At 43.4% G+C, this 26,856-nt stretch overlaps 1 protein-coding gene across 1 annotated transcript; it reads right to left on the reverse strand.

Annotated features, from left to right (window-relative positions):
• Positions 1-1,008: 1,008 nt before the first annotated feature.
• Positions 1,009-25,891, reverse strand: LOC117440972 (nuclear pore complex protein Nup133-like). Its single transcript, XM_034077172.1, has 22 exons — positions 25,628-25,891; positions 24,979-25,149; positions 23,335-23,490; positions 21,970-22,040; positions 21,029-21,176; positions 18,885-19,035; positions 17,463-17,617; positions 16,762-16,853; positions 16,394-16,557; positions 15,917-16,011; positions 14,979-15,203; positions 12,422-12,544; positions 11,501-11,600; positions 10,051-10,299; positions 9,824-9,957; positions 9,414-9,572; positions 5,355-5,490; positions 5,121-5,239; positions 4,060-4,140; positions 3,905-3,969; positions 3,013-3,101; positions 1,009-1,226 (listed from the first exon to the last, which is right to left on the reverse strand). The coding sequence occupies exons 1-22, from the start codon at positions 25,889-25,891 to the stop codon at positions 1,090-1,092; spliced, it is 3,084 nt and encodes a 1,027-aa protein (XP_033933063.1). The 3' UTR covers positions 1,009-1,089.
• Positions 25,892-26,856: the final 965 nt, after the last annotated feature.

Genomic DNA, 26,856 nt, shown 5'->3' on the forward strand with positions numbered 1-26,856 from the left:
TTTATCCCATTACAAATATACTATGAGTTCTTTAAGACATACTTTACTCCTCACCACCTTAAAAAAAACGAACCCCTTCAATCTGGCTTTTAATGTGTGATTGTTGTTGGATTGCTTGATTTTAATTTGACTTTAACTATATTTATTTGTTGTTCTTTTCTTTTCACCATCTCTGTAAAGCGACGTCGAGCACCTGTAAAAGCGCTTACAAAATAAATCTATTATTATTATTACTTTACTTGATTTTTCGTGACTATTTTTCAGAATCTTTAGAATTGCATCCTAAATTCTGACATGTTTTCATTACTAATTAAGCCCAGTATGACTCCTTTAAGACCTGCTATGCTATATATTATACTGTGCCATTTATTATAAGCTTTTATGACTTCTACGTACTTAGTTTTTTAATGTCATACTTTGGTGTTTTTATTTTGTATTCTTTCATAACAAAATCATATATAATGAGTGAACAGTAAAAGTGACTATGACTTAATGAGATTTCTTTTTGGACGTATCGTACGAAGACATTATGCGATTTTTTATGACATGAAATCTTTATAAAGCCGACTCTAAATACTTTGTGTGGTAAACTACACAATAACCTTTAATGACATTTAAACATGAGGTTTTGTTTGCCATTTCTTTATGACATACACCTGATTCTGTACGCTAAGATGTATTCGTTCATGACATTTTAATTACTTTCTTACTGACCCATAGTGAATTTCTATGACATACTAAAACACGAGGTATTTTCAAACCATTTATTTAGGACATACTATACTTGATATTTTATTACATTGAATGACTTTTTATGACATCCAGCCCCCCTCTCTTGCTTTGTATTTATTGTTATTTTATTCTACCCTTCGTAGGTATTAGGGATTCTTTTTCATCACTAAGTTGTCTTAAAAATAGGGAGGTAAATGTTTACCCAGTACCCATCAAACTGAAGGTGAAATTCCAGTTTTGCTTTTAGAGGAAATCTTTGAGAGCGAATGAGAAAAATACAGAAATAACAACACATTTATTTAGAAAAGAGCACAAACATATTCAAACAGAGCTGAAGCAGTGTTTCTGAAACATTCCTCACATCTGAGCCTCCAGGTAATGTTCATAATTTGCTCGAAGAACGAACTCAAAGTAGGGTTTGGACTTCAGAGAGCTCAGCTCGTCCAGCTCCAGCAGCTCTTTGACGTCGGGCAGGTACGTCTGCAGAGGAACGCCTGACACATGGAAAAGGGTTCGTCATGAGGGGACATCTTAACCATCGTTTGGAAATATACACTTTCATTCATGGGAGAATTATTTCATCTGGAAAACACATCGAGGACAATTAACAATCAACTTCACAAGCAGCTTTTTGCGTCTGATGCTCGAGCTACATCTCGTGTGTTTTCTGCAACTTAAGAGCATTATATATTTAAACAATAGCTCGCGACAGGCCGTGGTATATGGTCATCATATCGCAGCTAAGGGGCGTGGTTCGGCCCGACGCGAAGCGGAGTCAAAGTTAACCTTACATGTTTCCATCTTAAGCTTTGTTAGTTAGTTTCGTAACGGACGTAATATAACAGTTGTAACGGCTGTAAATTGTTCTCAAACGCGGAGGGATACTGACTAAAGTAACTACAATTCTACCTGTGATATACGCTCATTATATCACGGCTAAGAACCAATCAGATTGCTTGATTTGACTTATCCGTTTTATAAATATAGTTGTACCTTTAATCTTAATGTCTATTCTGTTTTGATCTAGTGTTAATTTCGTCAGCTATTTTTTAATTTAGTTTTAGTCCTGTGTTAAATTTCCTTTTTAGTTTTAGTCATATTTAGTCACCTTCATCCTGTTGTTATTTAGTCAAGTTTTAGTCGACTAAAAGTCTGAGCATTTTAGTCTTATTTTAGTCAAAGAAAACTAATTATTTTAGTCTACTTTTTGTCAATGAAAACTGTTGAGTCTTTTTTAGTCATCAGATTATATAGAACATTTCAGTCAAACTAGTCAAAACCAATAATTTGTCATTTTAGTATATAAATAAATAAGATTATCTTGTCCTTATTTGATGAGAAACACAGGCTGAATGATTGAGAAGCTTTGCAGAGAGTATCTGGTTTGTGGTGTTTGTACCAGCTGTGTTACAGTGTGGCCACATTGCTTCCCTTCTGATGAAACAATGCATTCGCTTTTTTTCTCCGCCTCATTGTAGCGAAAATGGGCCCAAATATCACATCGTTTCTTTCTCCCAAGCAGTGGTGGCTTTAGACTTTTTCGTTGTCAGTCATTTTGACAGGATCGTAACATTTCCGTCATAATCCATTATTATCCGTCGAGTGCACAATGTATCACTCACTCGCGCTGACGGGGGGGGTATTCGGTTAACGCGACCACTGCTCCTAAGCCCTGTTGTTGTTGCCATTTTATTTTCTGTTGAATATGTTTAGTTAGACCATGAGTTAGACCCAAGTCTTCCTGACAGTTCATATTGTGCCGCTGCCCGGTGTAATTCAAATGTGCCGCCGCGCGCAGCACAGAAACAGCTGCCGCCCAGCGCAGCACCGGAAGTGGAACTGCTGGGAGAAAAACTGACGATCAGAGATGTAACGTTATCTTTGATGATATTTCGTCTCCTCATTTCTCGTCAACGAAAGTAAAGAGAGATTTTGGCAAAGTTTTTATTTAGCAAACTACATTTTCGTCTCGTCACTTTTCGTCAACGATATTGCATGATGATTTCGTTACAGTTATTGTTTACTGCCGTCGGTGCCGTCTCGTCCTCGTCTCGTTTTCGTCATGGAAACTGTATTCTATGTGATATCAATTTTCTGTGACTATTTTACGAGTTGAAACCTTTGAAGCACTCTGGACTGCCATCCTTGTATGACAGTTACCATACAAATAAAGCGTATTATTATTTATAATTTTAAGCACTTCTGAAAATGTGGGTGATATGATATTTTGTTATTTATCTTGTGTGGATGAAATGAGGCAGTTTCCAGAGCGTTCCTCACCTTCCTGGATGAGTTTGAGGAGGACTTTGATGAAGATGCTGTCTTTGGCCGCTTCCAGAGGATCGTCACTGCCGTCAGCAGAGGACCAGCTGAGGGGAACGGCATCACAATAAATACACGAACAAACACCAGTAAAACTAGGGCTGTAAAACCATATTAAAAACCGTACATATTTGTATTTATATTTCTACCTGAAACTGTTAATGTTGCACTAAAGTTCATAAAATAAGATTTGTTTTCTCCACATAATTATTTATTAAAGGTCATATATTTATTTATTTATATTTAAGACATCATAGAGGGAATTATACTGTTAGAAATATGAATGGCCCAATATGTGTATGGAAGATTTTAGACATATAGCCAAGCGTTATGCAAAACTAATCAATAACATCTACAGCAACATTTACAAATCAGTGTTTCAATGTTTTTTCTCCAACTTGTTTTCAACATTTTCTCTTCTTATACAAGTTTTTACTTTCATCTGCAAAGCCCTCTGAACTGAGATTGTAAAAATCTTCTTTAAGTGTACCGTACTTTTCGGACTATAAGCCGCGACTTTTTTCCCCATTTTGTTTGTGCAGCTAACGGCCACTAGGGGACCTCCTAAACCTATGGATTTTACAGGTAAAATTAACCACCTTTAACTCTACGGGCTCTAGGACCGGTCCGCGCCCGCCACCTCTAAGCGACGGGCTCCAGCAGGAAAAACTGGAGGCCGGAAAAGAGTGAGACAGGTAGCGCGCAAAAGTAAAAGTGGAACCGAGAGACAGAACGAGAGCAAGACAGACGGACAGTTTAGCTGCTGCGGCTCATATGCAGGTGCGCTGTATAGTCCGAAAAGTACGGTACTCAGAATTGAATTAAAAACCCTAAAACAGCCAGATCTTACTCGTCTCTCCGCAGCGCTTTGCCGAAGATCTCACACTTCAACAAGTCGATGTCCTCGGCTTCCTCCTGCAGCACAGACACAGATAAGACACAGGTTAACTTTAAAGTGAAGTCAAGCGAGTCGATTCTGAAACGGGAGAATCATTCGTAGTTCACCTCGTCGATGTACTCGAGCAGATCCAGAGCCTTTTTGAAGTCGTACTCGTTGGCGCGCCTGTTTTCATCGCAGATGTAAAGCTGAGGAGAAGAGAGAGAACACAGAGCGTGACTTCATACAGAAATACCTTTTTCTGTAGAGAACCAGTTTCTGACGCGTTCAAAAATAAACTTAAACTAGTTTTCACTAAACTGGACCAGAATGTTTTTTCATTTCTATGCGTGTTATAAACTGCTAATCTGTGCTGCCCTTCGCCCACCATGCCGTCGCTACAGCAGACGACATGTCGGCACATTCACGGTTCGATGTCTTTTTTGATATTTTCATATATGAAAAAAAACACAATTCTACATCTGAAAAACTTTACAGCTAAGTGTCTTTCAAGTCTCCTTCAGCTCCTCTTGGTGATCCACTGACACCTATGGGAGCAGAAGATGAGTGTGTGTGTGTGTGTGTGTGTATAATAGTGAGTGAGTGTGTGTGTGTGTATAATATTTAGTGAGTGAGCGAGTGTGTGTGTGTGTGTGTGAGTGTGTATAATAGTGTGTGAGTGAGTGTGTGTATAATAGTGAGTGTGTGAGTGAGTGAGTGTGTGTGTGTGTGGTGTGAGTGTGTGTGTGTGTGAGTGAGTGTGTGTATCATAGTGAGTGTGTGTGTGTGTGTGTGTAATCGTGTGTGTGTGTGTGTGTGTGTGTGTGTGTGTGTGTGTGTGTGTGTGTGTGTGTGTGTGGGTGTATAATCGTGCAGTGCGTGTGTCTCATCGTGTGTGCGTGTGTGTGAGTGCGTCTACCTAGTGAGTGAGTGAGTGGTGTATAATTGTGTGTGTGTGTGTGTGTGTGTGAGTGCGTGTATAATAGTGTGTGTGTGTGTGTGAGTGTGTGTGTGAGTGAGTGAATAATAGTGAGTGTGAGTGTGTGTGTGAGAGTGAGTGTGTGTGTGTGTGAGCATGTGAGCGTGTGTGTGAGCGTGTGAATGTGTGAGTGAGTGTGTGTGTGTGTGTGAGTGTGTATAATAGTGAGTGTGTGTGCGTGTGTGTGAGTGTGTGTGTGCGTGTGTGTACCTGGATGAGGCTGTGAGCGCTGAGCAGAGGCATGGTGTCCGGGTTCAGCTGCCTCTCCTCCAGCAGCTGTCGGGGCAGAGTCTCCTGATGCAGCAGGAAGCGCTCCTGCTCCACCATGTCTGCGCCCACAAACACACGAGGCCAACGTCACTCAGGACCAACACGTCTTAGTCTGAAGAGCCAGCGGAACAGAAACGTGGAAACAAAACACGTGCAAAGTGTAGTGTGTGGTACCGTCGACGTGTTTGTTGAGCTGGTCCTCCGGCAGGTCGGATGCGAGCATGGTGAGTTTACTGAGAGCGAGCAGCGTCTTCTTCTTCACGAAGTAGCGCGTCTCCGCGTCCGCCTGGCTGTGCAGCGTGCGGTTGGCCTGGAGGCAAACACATCAGTCAGCTTTTATTCAAGGGTCCCAGAATTTTGTTTCAACAGGAATCATTTTGCCTTGTATGTAGGGGTGGGGGAAATAATCGATACAGCAGAGTATCGCGATACTTTGCGTGGCGATATTGTATCGATACACGGACGCCAAGTATCGATTATACTTATATAAACTATTCATATTGCAAATTAAAGTTTTTGGTAACAATTGCTTTTTTAATCCACTGGATGGTGCGGAGCTTTTTCTTGCGCGGTCATTTGTCTTTATTTGTATTCTATTATAACTAATGTGTGCTATCTTCTAGGGCTGCTCAATTAATCGTATTTTAAAATCGCAATTACGATTTTGCCTTGCAACGATTACGAAAGCAACATCATCGAAATAAAACATTTTTTTTTTTTTTTTACAATTGGTTTTTCAGTTGAATAAAGTTCAGAGTAATCAACTGTTTCATACATATTTTTCTCCAATACACGGATGTTTTCAAAGTCAATGGATAATCGTTTTTTAATAATCGTGATATCAATTATTGACCTAAATAATCGAGATTATGATTTTTGCCATAATCGAGCAGCCCTACTTCATACACTTTTTCACCAATGATTTTCCAGGACCAAAAACACGACTCTCTCTCAGCCACTGACATTTTGTTATTTTAACATGGAACAGGAAAATAAGGTCTGAAACAAATCAAGTTGGCTTACTAGCTACACGCTGAAGCAACTCAAATCTCTCACCAGCAAAACACCTCGTCAGTTAAATGCCATTTTACGTTTCATTACGATACAGTATGCATTATCATTATTAGGGCTGTGCAATTAATCAGATTTTAAATCTCGATTACGATTTTGGCTTGCAACGATTCCGAAAACAACGTAATCGAAATAAAACGATAATTATTTTTATTCAAAAAAAGAGAAATGTAATTATTATTTTTCAGTTGAATTATATTTAAAGTTCAGGGTAATCAACTGTTCAAACATATTTTTTTCAATAAATGGATATTTTCAAAGTAAATGGATAATCGTTCTTAATAATCGTGATCAATTATTGACCCAAATAACCGAGATTATGATTTTTGCCCTAATCGAGCAGCCCTACTATCTTCTATAAATTAATATGTTCTCTTATTGTGTATTATTGCATGCCACTTTTGCTGTGACAATGCAAATGTCCCCCGCTGTGGGATTCATAAAGGATTACCGATTCAGATTTGAATGAATGTATCTGCAGTTAGGAACAATTTTTTCTTCATTTATGTAATTAATGCATAGATGTTCTTGTCAAACTAATTGATTAATGTTCTTTTTATTGTAAAACAAGTTTAAAATTTAGATCATTTTCTGACCAGCAAGTCATTTATTATTTGACTTAAACATATACCTATAAACGGATAAAAGTAAACAAAAAGGAAGAGTTAAAGGTATTTAGAATAATATAATTTTAATTCGTTTGGTAGGATTTTGGCGATACGATGCGTATTAGAATACAGGGGTAATCTAAGTTTGGGAAAACGTTCATAGTTGCAAAGAAAACACACACACTATATACATAACATCCAAGTTACAAAGATAAATGCAAACAGTACAGTTTACATTTAATACAACAATTAAAAAGGTATTTTGACTAGGTAAACAGATTGAGTAAATAACTACGACTATAACTCCCATCTTGATTTGTATTTCACATTACCATGGCACCGGATGCAGCAGAGGGACTTATTGCAGAAGTCTGTCTGTATTCAGTGTTTACGTGAAGAACATAGTGAACACGACATCACGTTTCAATATAGTAATGTAATCCTCAGTGTGTTGAAGGTTTCTTGTTATATTTCTGATGTTTAAATCACTTTTAATATCGATGTATGAATGTTCTGTAGCCCACAGAAATAAACACTCACTCATTGAGCAAAGAAAGTGAAAAGTCTGTGTTTAAAAACAGGAAGGCTGATGGGGTATAAATACTAGGGCTGTGCATCTTCACTGGTCTCACGGTTCGATTCGATTATCCTGTCAACGATTCGATTCGGTTCGACATCACGATTCATACCAATGCGTTGCATCCTCAATTTTCTATATTACTGCACATGGCTTATTTTCCATCAATGCATACATGCAGTGAATACATATGAACTCTCTTTTTATTATTTAGAAAGTGCTTCAGAAATCAATAACATAAATGTCTTGACATTAATTTATAAACCAAAATAAATGAATTGTATAGGTCTAGCCTCCGTGTGTGAAGTTGTTCCATCCTCAAAAACAAAAAGCTAATGCTTCTGCAGCATTACACACTGTCTGAGTCTGAACACAGCAGACAACAGGAGTATTTACAACAGCATTATAAAAACTAAAATACTGCATGTGGGTGCACACTTACATTCTCTGTCTCACTGTTACATGAATCCCATGAATGTATGAGATTAAATTAGCTTCATTATATCTCAATCAGTGATTAAGTGAATAATAAAGTTTCTATCGGGTCACTATCAGCCTGTCACTCAGGGAGGGGGCGGGGCTTGGAGGAACGGAGAGGAGACGATGATCGCGGAAGCTTTTTTCCTCCTGCCTTCACAAACTTCACACACGTATATATCGTCTGAAAATTGCTAGAGGACATTCATACTCTGCAATCCAAGACTTAATTAAATCCACCAAAAACCTGACATGATTGTAACGCGATTATTTTTGAAAAACATAAATCCCTGTCTGTGTCTCTGAGCCGCAGCGACACGGAGTGATTCAGAGCCGGTCCTTCTGCTGTGGGTTCTGGACTGGTGTTCTTGTGTTGGTGGATAAAGCAGACTGCTCCGTGTTTGGTGCCGCTGTCACGTATGTTCCCTGATCTCTGCGTCACCGACCGATTTGATATTAAAGTGACAGAAAAAACGTTATAGTAAAGCCGCGGCCGGAAAATCAGGAAGCAACGTTACTACTCTATAACCGATTATCTTCCGTCACTGCATCGAGACCGAATCGTCCACGTCCGCATCGCAATGCATCGTAGAAACGATTCTTTTCAACACCCCTAATAAATACTTCCTCTTGCTTGTGTGTGTGTGTGTGTGTGTGTGTGTGTGTGTGTGTGTGTGTGTGTGTGTGTGTGTGTGTGTGTTAACCAGAGAATAGATGTGTGCCTCTTAACAGCAAACTGGAAGGAAGGAAGCTGTGTGTGTGTGTGTGTGTGTGTGTGTGTGTTTAAAGCAGAGGCAGAATGGTTTGCTGCTGGTTGATGTGAGCTTTAAAGCTGCAGAAACAGGAAGTACTTCTGTTTTACACTGTAGTGGATGTAGAGGGTGAAGGTGGAAGGAAGGAAGGAAGGAAGGAAGGTCTACATATTTCTGGATATACTGCATCTTTTTTAAGTGTTAAAAATAGGACATATTGGACGGAAGGAATACAAGAGAAAAGATAAAAAAGAAAAGAGGTTTGATGGACGAATATACAAATAAAGCCGTATGAAGTCGTCAGTTATTCAGGAAGTATAAAACAGGAAGGAAGGAAGTGTGTGCGTTTGTACCGAGTCATGAAAAAGCTGTGTGTGTTAGGATTAAGACAAGATAAAAGCCTTTAGTTGTTTAAGGAAGTGTAAAGAGGAAGGAAGGAAGGAAGGAAGGAAAGAAGGAAGGAAGGAAGGAAGGAAGGAAGGAAGGAAAGAAGGAAGGAAGGAAGGAAGGAAGGAAGGAAGGAAGGAAGGAAATGCTCACATGAAATACAAACAAAACAACATAGAAGCCAACTAAATACATCCGTTATTCAGGAAGTGTAAAAGAGGAAGGAAGGCAGAAAGGATGTGTGTGTGCGTGCGTGTGCGTGTGTGTGTGCGTGTGTGTGTGTGTCATTAGATATTCAGGAAGTGTAAAAGAGGAAGGAAGGAAGGCAGAAAAGGTGTGTGTGTGTGTGTGTGTGTCGTACGCTGCGGTAGTCGTGCACGTGGATGTGGTGCAGCCAGCTGAGGTGCTGGTGAGACTGTAGGAAGCTGGCGAGCTGCTGGTGCTGCGCCGCCGGCTGAGAGAGCAGCTTCCCTCTCTTCCCTTTCTCCATGTACCAGCGGAACAGGAAGTCAGCAAAGTTCTGCGGCAGGAAGTGACACGAGAGAGAAAGAGGAAGTGGGTTAAACGGCTGCATGAGAAAGAGCAAACTGAGACTTTGAGAAGTCAACTTGAAGACACGCTTCAGGACATATTCACAGGAAGAAGCAATGCATTTTCCAGCGGACACGCTTTAGAAGTGTGTTGACCTTAAGACAAAAGAGAAGTGTCCTTGAAATCAAAGCACGCTCAAAAGTGTTGCAGATTATTTCTCAGTGTTCCTCCTCGGTGCACCTGGTCAGCGAACTTGCTCATGTAGTGCTGCAGGCGGCTCTGGTTGTCCGTCTGCTCGCACATCTGCACCAGGATGTCGAAGTCGCAGTATTTCTCCGCCAGCGCCGCCACCCACTGGTACTGACCCAGCTCCACTGGAACACAGAGGACACTCGGTGAGATCACACCACCCACTGAATGTACTCAACACGAGGGAAGACCTCCTTTAGGTTCAATCGTCCACTCACACAGCGGCGCCAGCAGCTCGGAGCGCCGCTGGCTGTACTCCATCTCCAGGCTGTTGTAGCGCTCCTGCTGCAGGGGGGTCAGGGAGGTCAGCTGGGCCACGTACCCGCCCAGGTGGATGTCCAGCAGCGCCACCAGCTGCTCACACAGGGCGCTGCGCAGCTCCGAGTCTGCGTTCGGATACACGGAGCGCAGGATGATCTCGTGCTGCCGAGAGATGACGGAGCGAGCGCCGCCAACACCTCCGGACGCTGGAGGAGAGGCAATCAGATTAAACACATTATATTCACACAGCAACAATTTAACACTTTTGTCTCAGTGGGATTTATGGCGCATTTCCACAGCAGGCCTCGCTCGGCTTAGTACGGTATAGTTAGGCCTGGGTAGGACTGGCTCACTTTATGCTGCGTTTCCATTACAGTTTAGTAGCTGGGCAGTAACTATAGTAACGCAGTGTAGGCGGAGCCGTGACGTCATCTTCAATGAGAACCACAGAAACCAACATCAGCCGTTAGCTGTTAGCCTCAGAGCTCACAGCTCCTCATATCTGCTCAGAAACTAGACAGAAGTTAAACAAGTCCAAACCACAGACTGCCTGTGTCATGGAGAATACAGTCGCTGGGTTATTTATGTCTGTAGGCCGTTGTTGAGAGTGTGGACGGTCGGAGCATATACAGCGTTAGCTTAGCCAAGCTACATTTAGAAAACACGCATTTTAAAAAGGGTTTTTCGCCTGCCGTCTGTCTGCAGACTTGTCAAAGCATTAATTCATGGTTTTTACTAACCGGTATCAGTGTGTTGTTACTTCGGCATCATTTAGAAACGTGTATTACAATTAAATCACCGTCAAATATGTTCATCTTGTTGTAGTTGCCAGCGATTCTCTCACTAGCTTAGCATCAGCCCGACTCAGCCCGGTTGTTGGCCCGGGAAGAAGCTCGATTTTGGAGAGCCAGAAAACTGTGAAAAAGTACCCGCTAGCCGGAACTACGCCGAGTGGAAGCGCAACCAAAAACGGGCCGGGCCGGGCTAAACCGCGCTGTAGTGGAAATGCTCCATTAGAGTTAGTCCAGATCAATAAGCATAAGATCAGATACGTTACTCGATAACATGATATCTAGATTCCATCTTTGCTCTCTGATGATCGTACGCCTGACAGGGAGCCTTAGGAGCTTCTTGCTCTTGGCTCCGTGTCACAGGACTTATTTCTGCTGGTATTGAGTATTATTTCAGATAAATGAGTCCAATTAATTTATTAATCCCAATGTGGGAAAAAACTGCAACAAGGCGTTGCACATAATAAAACATTAAAAGAGTAGAAATAAACTATTCTAAAATATAAACATCTCAAAATAAAAATAGGAATAAACCAGCGTTAGAGAGAAAGTGCACGAAAAAAGAAAACCTCAAGACTGTAGTGCCGTTGGTTAAAAAGAAGAATTAAAAAGGTACCTGTCCACGGGATGTATTCTGGCTCGGCAGCAGAGTTTTCAGAAGCTCTGTACATGAAGGCCTTCGTCTCTCTGTAGTGTCCGGCAGCCTGAAGCATGTCCTACACACACACACACACACACACACACACACGTATTGTTTCCACTTTAAACGTTTTGTTTTAACTTTAAAACAAAATGTATCGTACATTCACTTTTATATAGTTGTATTCACAGCTGCTTGACAATGGACTTTTGGTCTTGTGTACAGTCAATCCTCAACACTTTGTCTTTCAGTTATACTTCTCACATGTGTATAATAGGGTGGTCCTTCATGAGAGGTACATTTTTTACATTTATTTTAAGCTCCGCCTCCAACCACCGGAATTCATTATGATAGTCAAGAAAACTCTCCTGGTGAATTGTATTCAAATTCCAACAACATGTACCCCCCCCTCATGGACCTGGAAGATTAGCCTCAGTAGGGTGGTCCTTACAATTGAAAGTGGGAAAGTCTAAGCTCCAGGGGGGGGGTACATGTCGTCAGATTGAGGAAAACATTCACCAGGAGAGTCTTCTTGACCAATAGAGTGAATTCTGGGGGTTGGAGCTTAGACTTTCCCACTTTCAATTTGAAGGACCGCCCTACTGTAAAAGATATACAGTAAGCAGGTCTGTTTCTCTATTCATTCTTTTAGCCTATGGTCCTTTCTCTGGGATGACCGGCTTTTCTCAATTCTTGATACTAGCTTTCTTTTATTCAAATATCCATCAAAGTTTCTTTGCAGAGATATTACAGAGATAAAAAACTCAAAACACACAAAAAGGAGAATTCCCTCCATTTCCATTGATTTGAAGAAATATGTATAATTTTGTACCTTTACTAAATAACTCAGGTTTGTTAAGTTCATATTTGCTTTCATGACATGCAGAATGTGTTTACCTTGATGATGTTGTTGACGGTGAGGATGACCTCGGCCCACTGCACCGAGTCCACCGGGTTCTCCTTCAGACTGCGATCCTCCTCGTCCAGCAGGCAGTCGAACACCGAGGAGATCTGAGAGACCTGCAGCAGAAACACACCGTGTCGCTCAGCGTCTCCACGCGATGACACTTCAATGGTCAGATCAAGTGTGACTACGTGCATCACAGCAGCTCCGTGTGTGACATCAACACACAGAGAGCCTTCAGCGTGCATCTGATCTGGGATCAGCTCTGTGTTTACTGAGAGGATGGAAAGGATGCTTCAGGCTGACTTTAGTGATCTCCATTAGAGGGCAGCAGTTAGGGGTGGGCGATATTGAAAAATATATTATCACGATATTTTTCAAGCAGTATCACGATAGACGATATACATCACGATATGTTTTCATGTCGGTTATTATGTAACAGAAACTAAAACAAAAAGGAGCAACAGACCAAAATAGCATTTCAAGCTGGTTTTATTTCTGAAATTAATCCCTGAATGAACAATTCAACATTTTGATATGGCTTCAAGGCACAGGTTCTCAGTATTAAAATGAACTTTCTGAGGTAGCACTAGCACGACAGTAAGGGGAACACTTACTTCCGGGTGTACAATTCTCCGTTATCCAATGGGAATGGACGCTCACATTGCCTTTAAGGGCAGCCGACACAAACGAATGCCGTGCTTCCATGAGCGTCAAATCCCGACGCAGATGGGAATACATTGCAATCAGTTGAAAGCTATTTGCGTCCCTTTATGACGCTGAAGGAGCCTCGGAGCGTCACAACTGCACGCCACGGACACTGACCAAACGTCGCTCCTGGACGCTTAGGGAGTGAGATTGTGTTGGCTAACCCTAACCCTAGCCGGACAGGGGATCGTGTCCGTCTCTGTGGCTTCAGGCTTGATCGCCGTTCAAATGACAGTTTTAATCATCTCAATGGGAATGGTTATCGTTTCATATGCATATGTTTAAAAAAAAAAAATTCTAGTTTTAAAAAAAAAAATGTATCACGATAGATACGATATCTCTGAAAAAGCATATCGTGGAGACCTAATATCGTCACGACGATATATATCGTCATATCGCCCACCCCTAGTAGCAGTTCATATTCTCTGGTCAGAGCATGCTTTGGGTCCCAGGTGATGTGGAGATAAGATGGACTTTTATTAATCCCTGTGGGGAAATGGTTTCTCTGCATTCGACCCGTCCTGTGTTAGGAGCAGTGTGGGTGCCTTGCTCAGGGACACCTCGGTAGCACTTGGTCTTGCCGGGACTTGAACTGGTGACCTTACAGTTGCCAAGCCAAGTCCCTATCGACTTCGCCACCACCGCCCAGTCGGTGTGTTGGACAGCCTCTCAGGTTATTATGGTCTGCTGAGTCATAACGTCTCGGACAGGGTGACCAACAATCTTTGAGCAGAAGTTTAACAGGTGGAGCCGTTCTGATTTTAAAGCACTTGACAAACACTCGTACCAGGTAGCATTGCAGCAGAACAGACATCACAGAAGAACGTCTCTGCTCGCCCCAAAAGACCTGAGGCCTTCTGCACAGATATTCAGTGTGCTCCTTCCAAGACAGCAGACGGTCTATCATCACACACACACACACACACACACACACACACACACACACACACACACACACACACACACACACACACACACACACACACACACACACACACACACACACACACACACACACACACACACACACACACACACACACACACACACACACACACACACACACACACACACACACACACACACACACACACACACACACACACACACACACACACACGACTACTAAACACCTGCACTTCTGAAATAAACATAAACATTCATCTGTTTGCATTTTGCAAATTATTTATCTAATATATCATTCCGTTCACTTGTATATCGACTCTTCTTGCACTATTTCTATTTTGTTTACATCTCAAAACATTGTATTGCACTATGTTATGTGTTCTGTCCTATATGCACATTCATGTTGCTCTGTTGGACGACTTGACAGTTTTTCAGTGCCATATCTACACTGCAGCTAATGTGCCCATGGCGATAGAGCGGATCGACCCTGAAGTAAGCTGCTGGTTCCCTCGACAAAAAGCAACGGGATTTCTCCAAAGGATTTTAGAAAATAAGGTCTGTGGAAACGAACCTGTTTGATAAATGCACGTTTTGTTCAGCCGGATAATCTCCACATGTCTACTTTTATCATTTTCTAATCATAAATCTAGTCGCCAGAAGCAAAATGCTAACGTTATGCTATAAACTGGAACTACAGCCGGGTCGCTGCTTCAACGTCACGCCAACTTAACATCGATATTCAAAACAGATTCTAAATGGTACACGTTGAAGACGTGTGTCTCGACCACAGACCTTATTTCCAGCTTTCCAAAAACGAGTTCTAAAAACCCGTTGCCTCCGAGACGAGGGAACCGGAAGTGGAACAATGCTGACTCACTTCCGGGTTTTAGGACTCGTCCCTGCGCCGCTCGATAAAGCCTTGACTCTTGGACCCACCTCTCTGAAGAAGACGTCTGCGGCGGTGAGGCTGGGCGGCACGGCGGCGCTGCCCCTCTCCAGCGCGGCGCTGATGGCCCGGTTCACCAGCTCGGCGTGTTTGGAGTGCAGGTTCTTCAGCACCATGGCCGCCTGCAGCTTCTCGGCGTGTTCGCACAGCAGCAGGCGCGTCGCCATGGGAGACGAGCGCACCGTCACCTGGCCGAGGCGATCCAGCAGACCCACCTGACGGAGGAGGAGGGGCGATTACTTCACGTTACATTAAGTCTACCTTTATGTTCAGGATGCAGCCATTCCAACGAGAGGTTAACATTTCAGACTGACGAGAGTATCTTCCAGCGGGCTGTTGGCTTCCCTCACTCGGGCTGCACGATTCAGTGAGGACATACTCTCCAGGAAACACAATGTCTGTTAAAGGCTAAGTGTGTGTTAAAAAACTGTGTGCACGTGTTTGAGAGTGTGAGTGTGTGTGTGTGTGTGTGTGTGTGTGTGTGTGTGTGTGTGTTTATGTGGGTGTCTGTGTGTGTACGTGTTTGAGAGTGTGAGTGTGGTGTGTGTGTTTGAGAGTGTGAGTGTGTGTGTATGTGTGTGTGTTTGAGAGTGTGAGTGTGTGTATGTGTGTGTGTACGTGTTTGAGAGTGTGAGTGTGTGGTGTGTGTGTGTTTGAGAGTGTGTGTGAGGTGTGAGTGTGTGTGTGTGTGTGTGTATGTGTGTGTACACGAGAGTGTGAGTGTGGTGTGTGTGTGTTTGAGAGTGTGAGTGTGTGTGTACACGAGAGTGTGAGTGTGGTGTGTGTTTGAGAGTGTGAGTGTGTGTATGTGTGTGCGTGTGTGTGTGTGTATGTATGTATGTGGGTATCTGTGTGTGTACGTGTTTGAGAGTGTGAGTGTGAGTGTGAGTGTGTGTGTGTGTGTGTGTGTGTGTGTGTGTGTGTGTACCTGCAGCAGGAATTCCATGAAGCAGCCGTGGGCCTTCATCTTGTCCTCCAGCTGATGGAGGATGATGAGGGAGGTGAGAGGGAACCCAGCGCTCTCTGGATCAAATAAACATGTCAAAAGTAAGAACACGTTTGTCGGGTTATTTAATATAATAGATGTAAAAAAAGACATGAAGAGTAAGATGGAGGACATCTGAGGGACATGATGAGGAATACATCCTTAAAAGAAAAACCATTAAAGAAACACACATTACGAAAGTTGTAATAACTCTGCATTAAAGTGACTGGACGTGAGGAACAAAGAATCCTGGGACCACATACTGAATACATTACAATATGTAATACACTAAATATAACCGCTTGAGTGTTTTTTAATTGGGAACATCTTAATGAAATCCAGATCTGACTCATCACTCAATCACTACATGCGTCACAGTAGAGAAACACCAGGAACAATATCAAAGTCTCTCTCTCTCACCGTCGGGCACGGACTCGGCCCAGCGGGGGTCCGAGGCGGGGTAATCGTCCACGAGGTCCAGATCGATGCGGGTCACCAAGCTGTCCAGCTCCGACCCCTCCTCCCCGTCTCCATCGGGGGGGAAGATCTCGTCTGTGACCGTCTGAGCGCCCACCAGGTCGTTGCTGGCAGAGGGAGAAGAGGGACATGTATTTACAAGGATCAGCAGAATCCTGCATCGTGCAGGTCCGGTCCGTAACGTTCCAGAGCCAACATTTAGGACATGCTGACATGAAGCTGTCTTTTCCTGATGCAACATTCCCCTCTGTCGGATGAATAAAGTATTCTGAAGAATTGAAGTGCATATATACAAGTCAAAATAAATGTACCGGCAGAACTGCAGGAACGCCGCCTTCAGCAGTTTGGTTTTGTCCTCTTGAGCCACCGGCTCCGCTCGGCTCAAAGTCTCCATGGCCGAACTCTTAAACACAAATACAGAAAACCCACTTTAGATCCAACCACAGTCGACGGGTCATTCGTGCAAAAGCTCACAGTCAATTAGCCTGCTCCAGGTTACATGAATACTGGCCGACACAAGGAGACGACTTTATTGAAAGTGCACCGTATTTATTTGGCCACTCCGGGTCCTGTACGGTATCGCTAAACATAAAACCTGTTTGAGGCAAACACTAGGGATGCATATCGTTGACTTTTTTACGATACCGATACCACTGAACGATACCGATACTCAACCGACACATATCGTGATACTTTGAAAATGTATCATCCCACAATTACTCCCATGAAGCGCTTTACGATAGTTAACATGTCAAATGAATATTAAATGTCATAATAAATGAACAGTTTAATAAAGATAGCTGCCCTATAGCAGAGTCTGGTACAAAGTGAGTTATCAGCTCGCTGCCTGCAGGTATAGCATTAGTTGATATTCATCTCGTCAGTAGCCTTGTCCCCCTTTTGTTTGCTTGTTTGCTTGTTTGTTTGTTTGTTCACCATGTAAAGCGGCCTCGGGTCCCATGAAAGGCTCTATACAAAGGTAATCTGTTATCATTAGATCCCCTCTCAGTACCTCTGGAGCGGCAGCCAGCGAGGAGCACAGCGAGTCCTCCATGGTCTCCGGCAGGATGGAGACGCTCTCCCGGGCCACGACCGCCACCAGGCCGCTGTTCTGAGAGAAAAACACGGGCAGGTTGGCGCAGCAGCCGCCTCCACGAACACCATCGCCTGAACCAGAGAGGCGAAGAAATGGGCTGTTAGGAACTATTAGGAATTTCGATCATTATGCCTCACTTTACTAAATGACTCACTGCTGAAAGGTACTGGTTAATCTACTAGTTACATTATTCATCTAATCAGGACAATACTGGACACACGACCTCTGCTTGCTGCTCTTTGTTTGAACATCGGCCGTGTTTCTTTCGCGGCATCACACTGCTCCAGGTAGCTTGCAAAAGTGTGTTTTGGAAAGACTGCGATTCCACCGTTGAAACATTTCCTCCACGATGTTTATCTTATCTTTTAAAACCCAAACAAAAATAAATGTACCGTAATTTTCGGACTATAAGCCGCACCTTTTTCCCCATTTTTCGACCCTGCGGCTTATATAACGGTGCGGCTAATCTATGGATTTTTACAGCTAACGGCCACTAGGGGACCTCCTAGATCTATGGATTTTACAGGTCAAATTAACCACCTTAACTCTACGGGCTCTATGACCGGTCCACGCCCGCCACCTTTAAGGGGCGGGCTCCAGCAGGAAAAGCTGGAGGCCGGAAAAGAGTGAGACAGGTAGCGCGCCAAAGTAAAAGTGGAACCGAGAGACAGAACGAGAGCAAGACAGACGGACATTACGAGAGCGAGACAGTTTGTGCAAAGGAAGTTTTCATGCACAAACCCTCATTATGGAAAACAAACGAAGCGTCTGCAGCCACTCGACATCCGTGTCAATCGTGCGTTCAAAGTGGCACTACGCGTTCAGTGGGAGGCGTGGATGACTAGCGGCGATAAATCATTCACTAAAACTGGTCGCATGCGAAAAGCAACTTTCGCTCAAGTTTGCGAGTGGATCCTGACGGCGTGGAGGAGTGTCAAAACATCCACGATCACCAACGGGTTCCGAAAGGCTGGACTGCTTACATGTGGTAATTAAACATTAAAACACCTGCGGGTTATAGTCCGAAGATTACGGTATGTAAAAATGACAAAGCTTACATTTCTTGATGTTCTTTCTAAATTGTAAATCTGCCGGAGAAAATGCTACAAATATTTTAATTATTTCTTTTTTGTGATAGTTACTCGTTGTTTTCAGACCAAAAACTCTATGTTCCCGGTTGTAGTAACTTATCAAATACATAATAACTGATCTCATTAGGATAATAAAGTGCTAAATATACTATAACTCCTTTCTATGAAAAAGATATTTCAGAAACAAACGTCTGTAAATGTAGAGCCAACGATGAGAGAATGATCGTATAGAATGTATTTCCCTCACCGGACGTGGTGAAGCTGATCTTCTCGTCAGGCGGCCCCCCCCGGCTGGTTCCTGTGGAGCAGGCGAACACCAGCTCCTGGTTGTAGAGGAAGGCGGTGCCGCCGGGCGAGAGAGGCAACACCAGCCGAGTCTCCTGCAGCGCCTCCTCACTCTGAGGAGACAAGATGCAGCATGAAGAGTGCATCTGCTGAGATCACACTGGAGGAGACGGGAAAACATCATCCTCCCAAGGAAGTATTGACCTCTGTCAGCCTGGGTGGCAGAGAGTCATCTTAAAATGTGCTGAACACACATGTAAATATGTTGGACTGTTTATTTCTAGTGTCTTAGTTTCTCTTATGAACATTGCCATGTTTTTTATGCTGCTGCAACGCAAACATTTCCCAACTTGGTATCAATAAAGTGTCTGCCTATCTATCCATCTGTCTGTCCGTGTATCTGTCCGTCCGTCCGTCTGTCTGTCCGTCTGTCTGTCTGTCTGTCTTACTGACTGTCTGCCTGTCTATCTATGCGTCCGTCTATCTATCTATCTATCCGTCCGTCCGTCTGTCTGTCTGTCTGTCTGTCTTACTGACTGTCTGTCTGTCTGTCTGTCTATCTATCTGTCTATCTATCCGTCTGCCTGTCTATCCGTCTATCTATCCGTCCGTCCGTCTATCCGTCCGTCTATCCGTCCGTCTATCCGTCTGTCTATCCGTCCGTCTATCCGTCCGTCTATCCGTCCGTCTATCCGTCTATCTGTCCGTCTATCCGTCCGTCTATCCGTCCGTCTATCCGTCCGTCTATCCGTCCGTCTATCCGTCTATCCGTCCGTCTATCCGTCCGTCTATCCGTCCGTCTATCCGTCCGTCTATCCGTCTATCCGTCCGTCTATCCGTCCGTCTATCCGTCCGTCTATCCGTCCGTCTATCCGTCTGTCTATCCGTCCGTCTATCCGTCCGTCTATCCGTCTATCTGTCCGTCTATCCGTCCGTCTATCCGTCCGTCCGTCTATCCGTCTATCTATCCGTCTGTCTATCCGTCCGTCCGTCTATCCGTCTATCTATCCGTCTGTCTATCCGTCCGTCCGTCTATCCGTCTATCTATCCGTCTGTCTATCCGTCTGTCTATCCGTCTGTCTATCCGTCCGTCTATCCGTCCGTCTATCCGTCCGTCTATCCGTCCGTCTATCCGTCCGTCTATCCGTCTATCTGTCCGTCTATCCGTCCGTCTATCCGTCCGTCTATCCGTCCGTCTATCCGTCCGTCTATCCGTCCGTCTGTCCGTCTATCTATCCGTCTATCCGTCCGTCTATCCGTCCGTCCGTCTATCCGTCTATCTATCCGTCTGTCTATCCGTCCGTCCGTCTATCTATCCGTCTGTCTATCCGTCTGTCTATCCGTCTGTCTATCCGTCCGTCTATCCGTCTATCTATCCGTCTGTCTATCCGTCCGTCCGTCTATCCGTCTATCTATCCGTCTGTCTATCCGTCTGTCTATCCGTCCGTCTATCCGTCCGTCTATCCGTCCGTCTATCCGTCCGTCTATCCGTCTATCCGTCCGTCTATCCGTCCGTCTATCCGTCCGTCTATCCGTCCGTCTATCCGTCCGTCTATCCGTCCGTCTGTCCGTCTATCTGTCCGTCTATCCGTCCGTCTATCCGTCTATCTATCCGTCTATCCGTCCGTCTATCCGTCCGTCTATCCGTCCGTCTATCCGTCCGTCTATCCGTCCATCTATCCATCTATCTATCCGTCCGTCTATCCGTCCGTCTATCCGTCTATCTATCCGTCTATCTATCCGTCTATCTATCCGTCTATCTATCCGTCTATCTATCCATCTGTCTATCCGTCCGTCTATCCGTCTGTCTATCCGTCTGTAACAAACATTTACGATACGATAATCCTTTAATGATCAAGTCTTGCATCACAGCAGCTCCATTTGTAACATCAACATAGATGTAAATATTGGGTTATTTAATCAAATCTAACTATATATAAAATAACTATTGACTCCAATGTACTGGAGTATAGAGAGAAAACTAAGAGGCAGACATCTCAAAAGCCTCCTCACATCAAAACCAAAACTAACAACATAAACAGACGACGGGAGAGATCCGTGGAACTTGTGTAAACGAACCCTTGAACTCTTCTGACGAGGACTGACCTGGAAGGGGGCGTTGTGTTTGGTGACCTCCACGATGAAGTTGTCTGCGATGGCGGCTCCGGTGTCCTGCAGCGTGACGAGGCAGAAGTACACCAGGCAGGGAGAGTCTGACAGGTGCCAGGCTGCAGCCAGGACCACCAGACCGGACCTGAACACGACGCGAGAACACTTCAAAGGTCAGATCAAGTCTGAAATGCTCCTTGCATCACAGCAGCTCCACGTGTAACATCAACACATATCACAACAACAACAACCATTGAACATAGCATCACGATCAGTGAGGGAAAAGCTGCTCAGAGAGCCTGCAGCGTGCATCTGATCTGGGATCAGCTCTGTGTTCACTGAGAGGACGCTTCAGGCTGACGTTAGTGATCTCCATTAGAGGGCAGCAGTTCATATTCTCTGCTCAGAGCATGCTCTGGGTCCCAGACGATGCTGTTGGACCGCCTCTCAGGTCATCATGGTCTGCTGAGTCAGAACGTCTCTGACGGGGCGACCAACAACCTCTGAGCAGATTCTAAAGCTGTTGACAAACACTTGTACCAGGTAGTATTGCAGTACTGTAGTGACAGAGACACACACCTCAGATATACTCTACTCGTACTACACTGATTGATCTGAAATAATACTCAATATAAGCACAGAGAAATCCTGTAACACACACACACACACACACACACACACACACACACACACACACACACACACACACACACACACACACACACACACACACACACACACACACACACACACACACACACACACACACACACACACACACACACCACACACACACACACACACACACACACACACACACACACACACACACACACACACACACACACACACACACACACACACACACACACACACACACACACACACACACACACACACACACACACACACACAGAGAGAGAGAGAAGAACACTCACTGGCTGAGCTTCATGTCCAGGTACGTCACGTTGGCTCCCTCCTTCAGCTCCTCGTAGTTGCTCTCTGACCCCTGGTGGAGAACATGTTGGATATCTTTTAAAAACGACCACCATGAAATACCTTCATCGTAGATATAGAGGTTGATCGATGCCACTCAGGGGCGCCGCCAGGGGTTTTGGGCCCCATGAAAAGACATCACATTGGTTACTAGTGTTGTCACGATACCAACATTTTGGTTTCGATACCAAGTCAAGAATTGCGATTCCGATTCTTTGTTGATACTTTTCTTTTATTATTTTCATGATCAATAAAATTGTAGTTTATCTGTTAAAGGTGGGGTAGGTAAGTTTCAGAAACCGTCTCGAGATACACTTTTTGATATATATATATATATATATATATATATATATATATATAGGTTTACATTGTCTCCCAGTGATGGATTTTGACTTAGTACATTTATTTAAGTGCTATATACTTCACTACATTTTAGAGAAAAATGTTGTTGTCCATATTTATCTCATAGCTTTCAATTAAACATTCAAAACATTGTAAAAATGTTTACTACCAAACGGTATAAGATTTGATCGTCAACAAGCAGCCTGTTATTTAAAAATGAATGCACAGGTTACTCTTTTCGGATACTCTTCACACAAATGCCTTAGATATGACAATTTGCTGCAGATGCTCATTTGAATAACAGTAAAATGTTGGATGGAGAAAATAAATATATATATATATATATTTATTTTTTTGTAAATGTGTCTATATATATATATATATATATATATAATAGCAAAACAGTAACGGGGAGGATTTTGTACTTTTAAAACGTTAAGTACATTTAGTGTATTCTTTAACATTCACAATGCCTCGTCTGTTTTCTTTGAAGTCCCATTGTGTTCTGTCCTGTGTGTTTTTAGTGTCCCCCCCCCCTTTGTAAGAGCGTCCATTGGTATATGAAAGGCGCTATAAGATAAGATAAGATGAGATGAGATAAGATAAGATAAGATAAGATAAGATAAGACGGACCTTTATTAATGCCTGTGGGGAAATTCAGTAGTTCAACAGCAACAGGGTGAGAATGAAAAACTGGATAGCACAGATTCACACAGATTAAAGATAGAAATAAAAATGATAAAATAAGAAATGAAATAAGAAATGAACATATATAAATATTGGGTCATACATATTAGATATATTTACATGTATGTGTGGAAACAGTGTATTTTATGTACATTTAAGTAATTATTATTAATGCAGGAATTAAAAAACATATGTTTCTAACAGCAGGGACCTGAATACCTCCTCCAGCTCTGCATGAGACTCAACCACTCTCTGTATGTTCTGATGCTGGTACTGACCCAGATGGCGTCGGCGATGCTCTCCGTCAGAGCCTTCTGAGCGTCCCAGTTGAGGACCTGGTGCTCCCAGCTGTCCCCCAGCTCCCACTTACTGAGGCTGGAGCTGCTCAGTGTGTACAGAGAGCTGGACCCCCCCGCCCACATCACACTGTGGAGCTGCAGGGAAACACAGGAAGTCAGAGTGGAGACGTACAGCATCTGAGCACTAGACGGCAACATATCTACTTGCTTTACATATTTACTAGGGGTGCGAATCACCAGGCTCCCCACGATACGATGCTTAAGCCACGATATGATAGTATTGCGATTCTACGATGACTTTGACCACTGACTTTACCCAGAGCCGTATATAAATCTCTTTATACTCTGACTTTACCCCGAGCCGTATATAAATCTCTTTATACTCTGACTTTACCCCGAGCCGTATATAAATCTCTTTATACTCTGACTTTACCCAGAGCCGTATATAAATCTCTTTATACTCTGACTTTACCCAGAGCCGTAAATAAATCTCTTTATACTCTGACTTTACCCCGAGCCGTATATAAATATCTTTATACTCTGACTTTACCCAGAGCCGTATATAAATATCTTTATACTCTGACTTTACCCAGAGCCGTAAATAAATCTCTTTATACTCTGACTTTACCCCGAGCCGTATATAAATATCTTTATACTCTGACTTTACCCAGAGCCGTATATAAATATCTTTATACTCTGACTTTACCCAGAGCCGTAAATAAATCTCTTTATACACTGACTTTACCCCGAGCCGTATATAAATATCTTTATACTCTGACTTTACCCCGAGCCGTATATAAATCTCTTTATACTCTGACTTTACCCCGAGCCGTATATAAATCTCTTTATACTCTGACTTTACCCAGAGCCGTATATAAATCTCTTTATACTCTGACTTTACCCTGAGCCGTATATAAATCTCTTTATACTCTGACTTTACCCCTGAGCCGTATATAAATCTCTTTATACTCTGACTTTACCCCGAGCCGTATATAAATCTCTTTATACTCTGACTTTACCCCGAGCCGTATATAAATCTCTTTATACTCTGACTTTACCCCGAGCCGTATATAAATATCTTTATACTCTGACTTTACCCAGAGCCGTATATAAATATCTTTATACTCTGACTTTACCCATGGCCATGACCACACAAGAAAAAGCTCAGCACCATCTAGTGGATTGAAAAAGCAATTGTAACCAAAAAGTTTCATTTGGATTTGCAATATGAATAGTTTATATCAGTGGTTCCCCAACTTTTTCAGTCGGGACCCCCTTGGGTATTGGAAATATTTTCTGGACCCCCCCCCAACCCGGTTCCCATCTATATTGGTAGGATTAATTGTATACTGTTGTAAGAACATTACATTTTCTCTGCTGATAATAAGAAGATACAAAGATCCAACTATAATTGTATATTTTATTATGGATTACATGAACAAAAGTGCTTGTAATAGATACTGTGAATTAATTTGGCCTAATTAAAACTGGTTGGCCTTCTTCCCTGAGTAGTAGATTTTTAAAAATTCAAATTTCACGAGAGAATCACAGACAAAAGACTCGAACAAGTGGATATCGTGGTCACTCCAGTTATTACGAGAAGGATATCTCGGTGAGACTCACCGTGTCGTTGGCCGGCGGGGAGAGGATGCCGAACAGACTGGAGACCCTGCGTCCGATCCCAGAGAGGACGCCCTGCCCTCGCTGCAGCGCGCGGTACTGAAGCTTTCCAGAAGAGTCGACACTCGCTCGCATGAGATGGTTCTTCTCCGAGGTCAAGATGAAGCTCCTGCCCTGAGAAAGAGGACGGCCGAGGTAAGACAAGATCGCCGAGTCAAACCCGGGTCCCCAAACTCGAGTCTGAGCCCAACATCCAACAACAAATCCCATTCACTGAAGATGTACTTGCGGTGGAGGCTCTACACTTAGTAGAAGTTAAGTAGAAGAATATAGTACTTAAATAAATGCACCAGGTAAAGTTCCACCAGGGGGAAACAATGTAAACCTAATGGAGTCCCTACGAGGCTAAACTTGGCTTAAGGCTGTGACGCGTGCTCAATAAGAAAGTCCGTACTGACGTTGAAAGTGTTAATGATGTTTAATAAACAAAATGAAACACATGATAACTTCGGTAGGAGTCGGACCACGCAGTCAACAGAACACAATCTCACCCTCTGTCAACCAGGAAGTGCTCGATGACTACAACTGAAAGTGATGTAAACAAATCATATGATGAACACTTTAATAATAGCATTATTGCTCCGACACTTACTTTGACAGCGAGCACAAAGTTGCAGAGGTCCCCCAGGTCCACGTCTGTCTCGGTGAAGTTCCCCTCCTGAGACAGACTGGGCCACAGCCGGGCCGTTCCCTCCACAGACAGAACCAGCACGGAGATGGACTGGACGCCGGCCGTCTCCAGAGGAGCGGCGGAGGACACGGCCACCAGGTCGGCCGTGTAGTTGTACTCGCTGTCGGGAAGCTGCAGCTCCTTACACACCGAGAGCTGCAGGACAACAGGGGGGGGAGGATCCATTATCGATCACCTTTGCCCCCATCTTGACCTCTCAGGTTCACAAAGCTTTAATGAGCCTAGATGTAAAGAAATCTTCAGGCCCAGACAAGATAGAGCCGTTCTTCTTCAAAGTTGCTGCAGGTCTGATTGCAGAACCCATAACCTCTATTCTGAATCTCAGTCTTTATGCTGGTGAATTACCTAGCTCATGGAAGTCGGCCATGGTTCTCCCCTTGTTAAAGGGCGGAGACCCCTCTGACCTAAATAATTATCGCCCTATTTCCAGACTGTCTGTAATGGCCAAAGTCCATCAGGCCATAGTACTACTTCAGCGGCTATGCTGGTCTCAAATGACATCATTGAAGCACTAGACAAGAAAAAACACTGTGCAGCATTGTTCGTTGATCTGTCTAAAGCTTTTGATTCTGTGGATCATGCGTTGCTGCTGCAGAGGCGTGGCTGCATAGGTCTTGGCAAAATGGCTTTGAGCTGGTTTAAAAACTATCTATCTGAAAGAACTCAGTGTGTCTCAGTAGAAGATTATACCTCAGCTGCTCTTACTATAAACAAAGGTGTTCCACAAGGCTCTATGTTGGCCCCTGTCTTATTCTCCATCTTTATAAAGGAACTAGGAAATGGGATAAACCCAGCACGGTTTCATTTATACGCCGATGATACAGTTGTTTACACAGTGGCTTCCTCTTTAACTCAGGCTATAGAGCTTCTACAGGATGCTTTTAATACACTGCAACACTCCTTGCTAAGGCTAAGACTGGTCCTTAATGCAAAAAAGACCAAGTACATGACCTTCTCTCGCTCTCGAGCTAATACAGCTGTCCCTCCGATTCTTACACTGGAAGGGACATGCCTTGATAAAGTAGCATCCTACAAATATCTGGGCATATGGATTGATGAAAAGATGGCCTTTGATGTTCATATTGGGAACCTACTGAGAAAACTTAGACCTAAACTGGGCTTTTTCTTTC

Source organism: Pseudochaenichthys georgianus, unplaced genomic scaffold (assembly GCF_902827115.2).
Source record: "Pseudochaenichthys georgianus unplaced genomic scaffold, fPseGeo1.2 scaffold_1353_arrow_ctg1, whole genome shotgun sequence".
In the NCBI taxonomy this organism is placed as follows: domain Eukaryota; kingdom Metazoa; phylum Chordata; class Actinopteri; order Perciformes; family Channichthyidae; genus Pseudochaenichthys; species Pseudochaenichthys georgianus.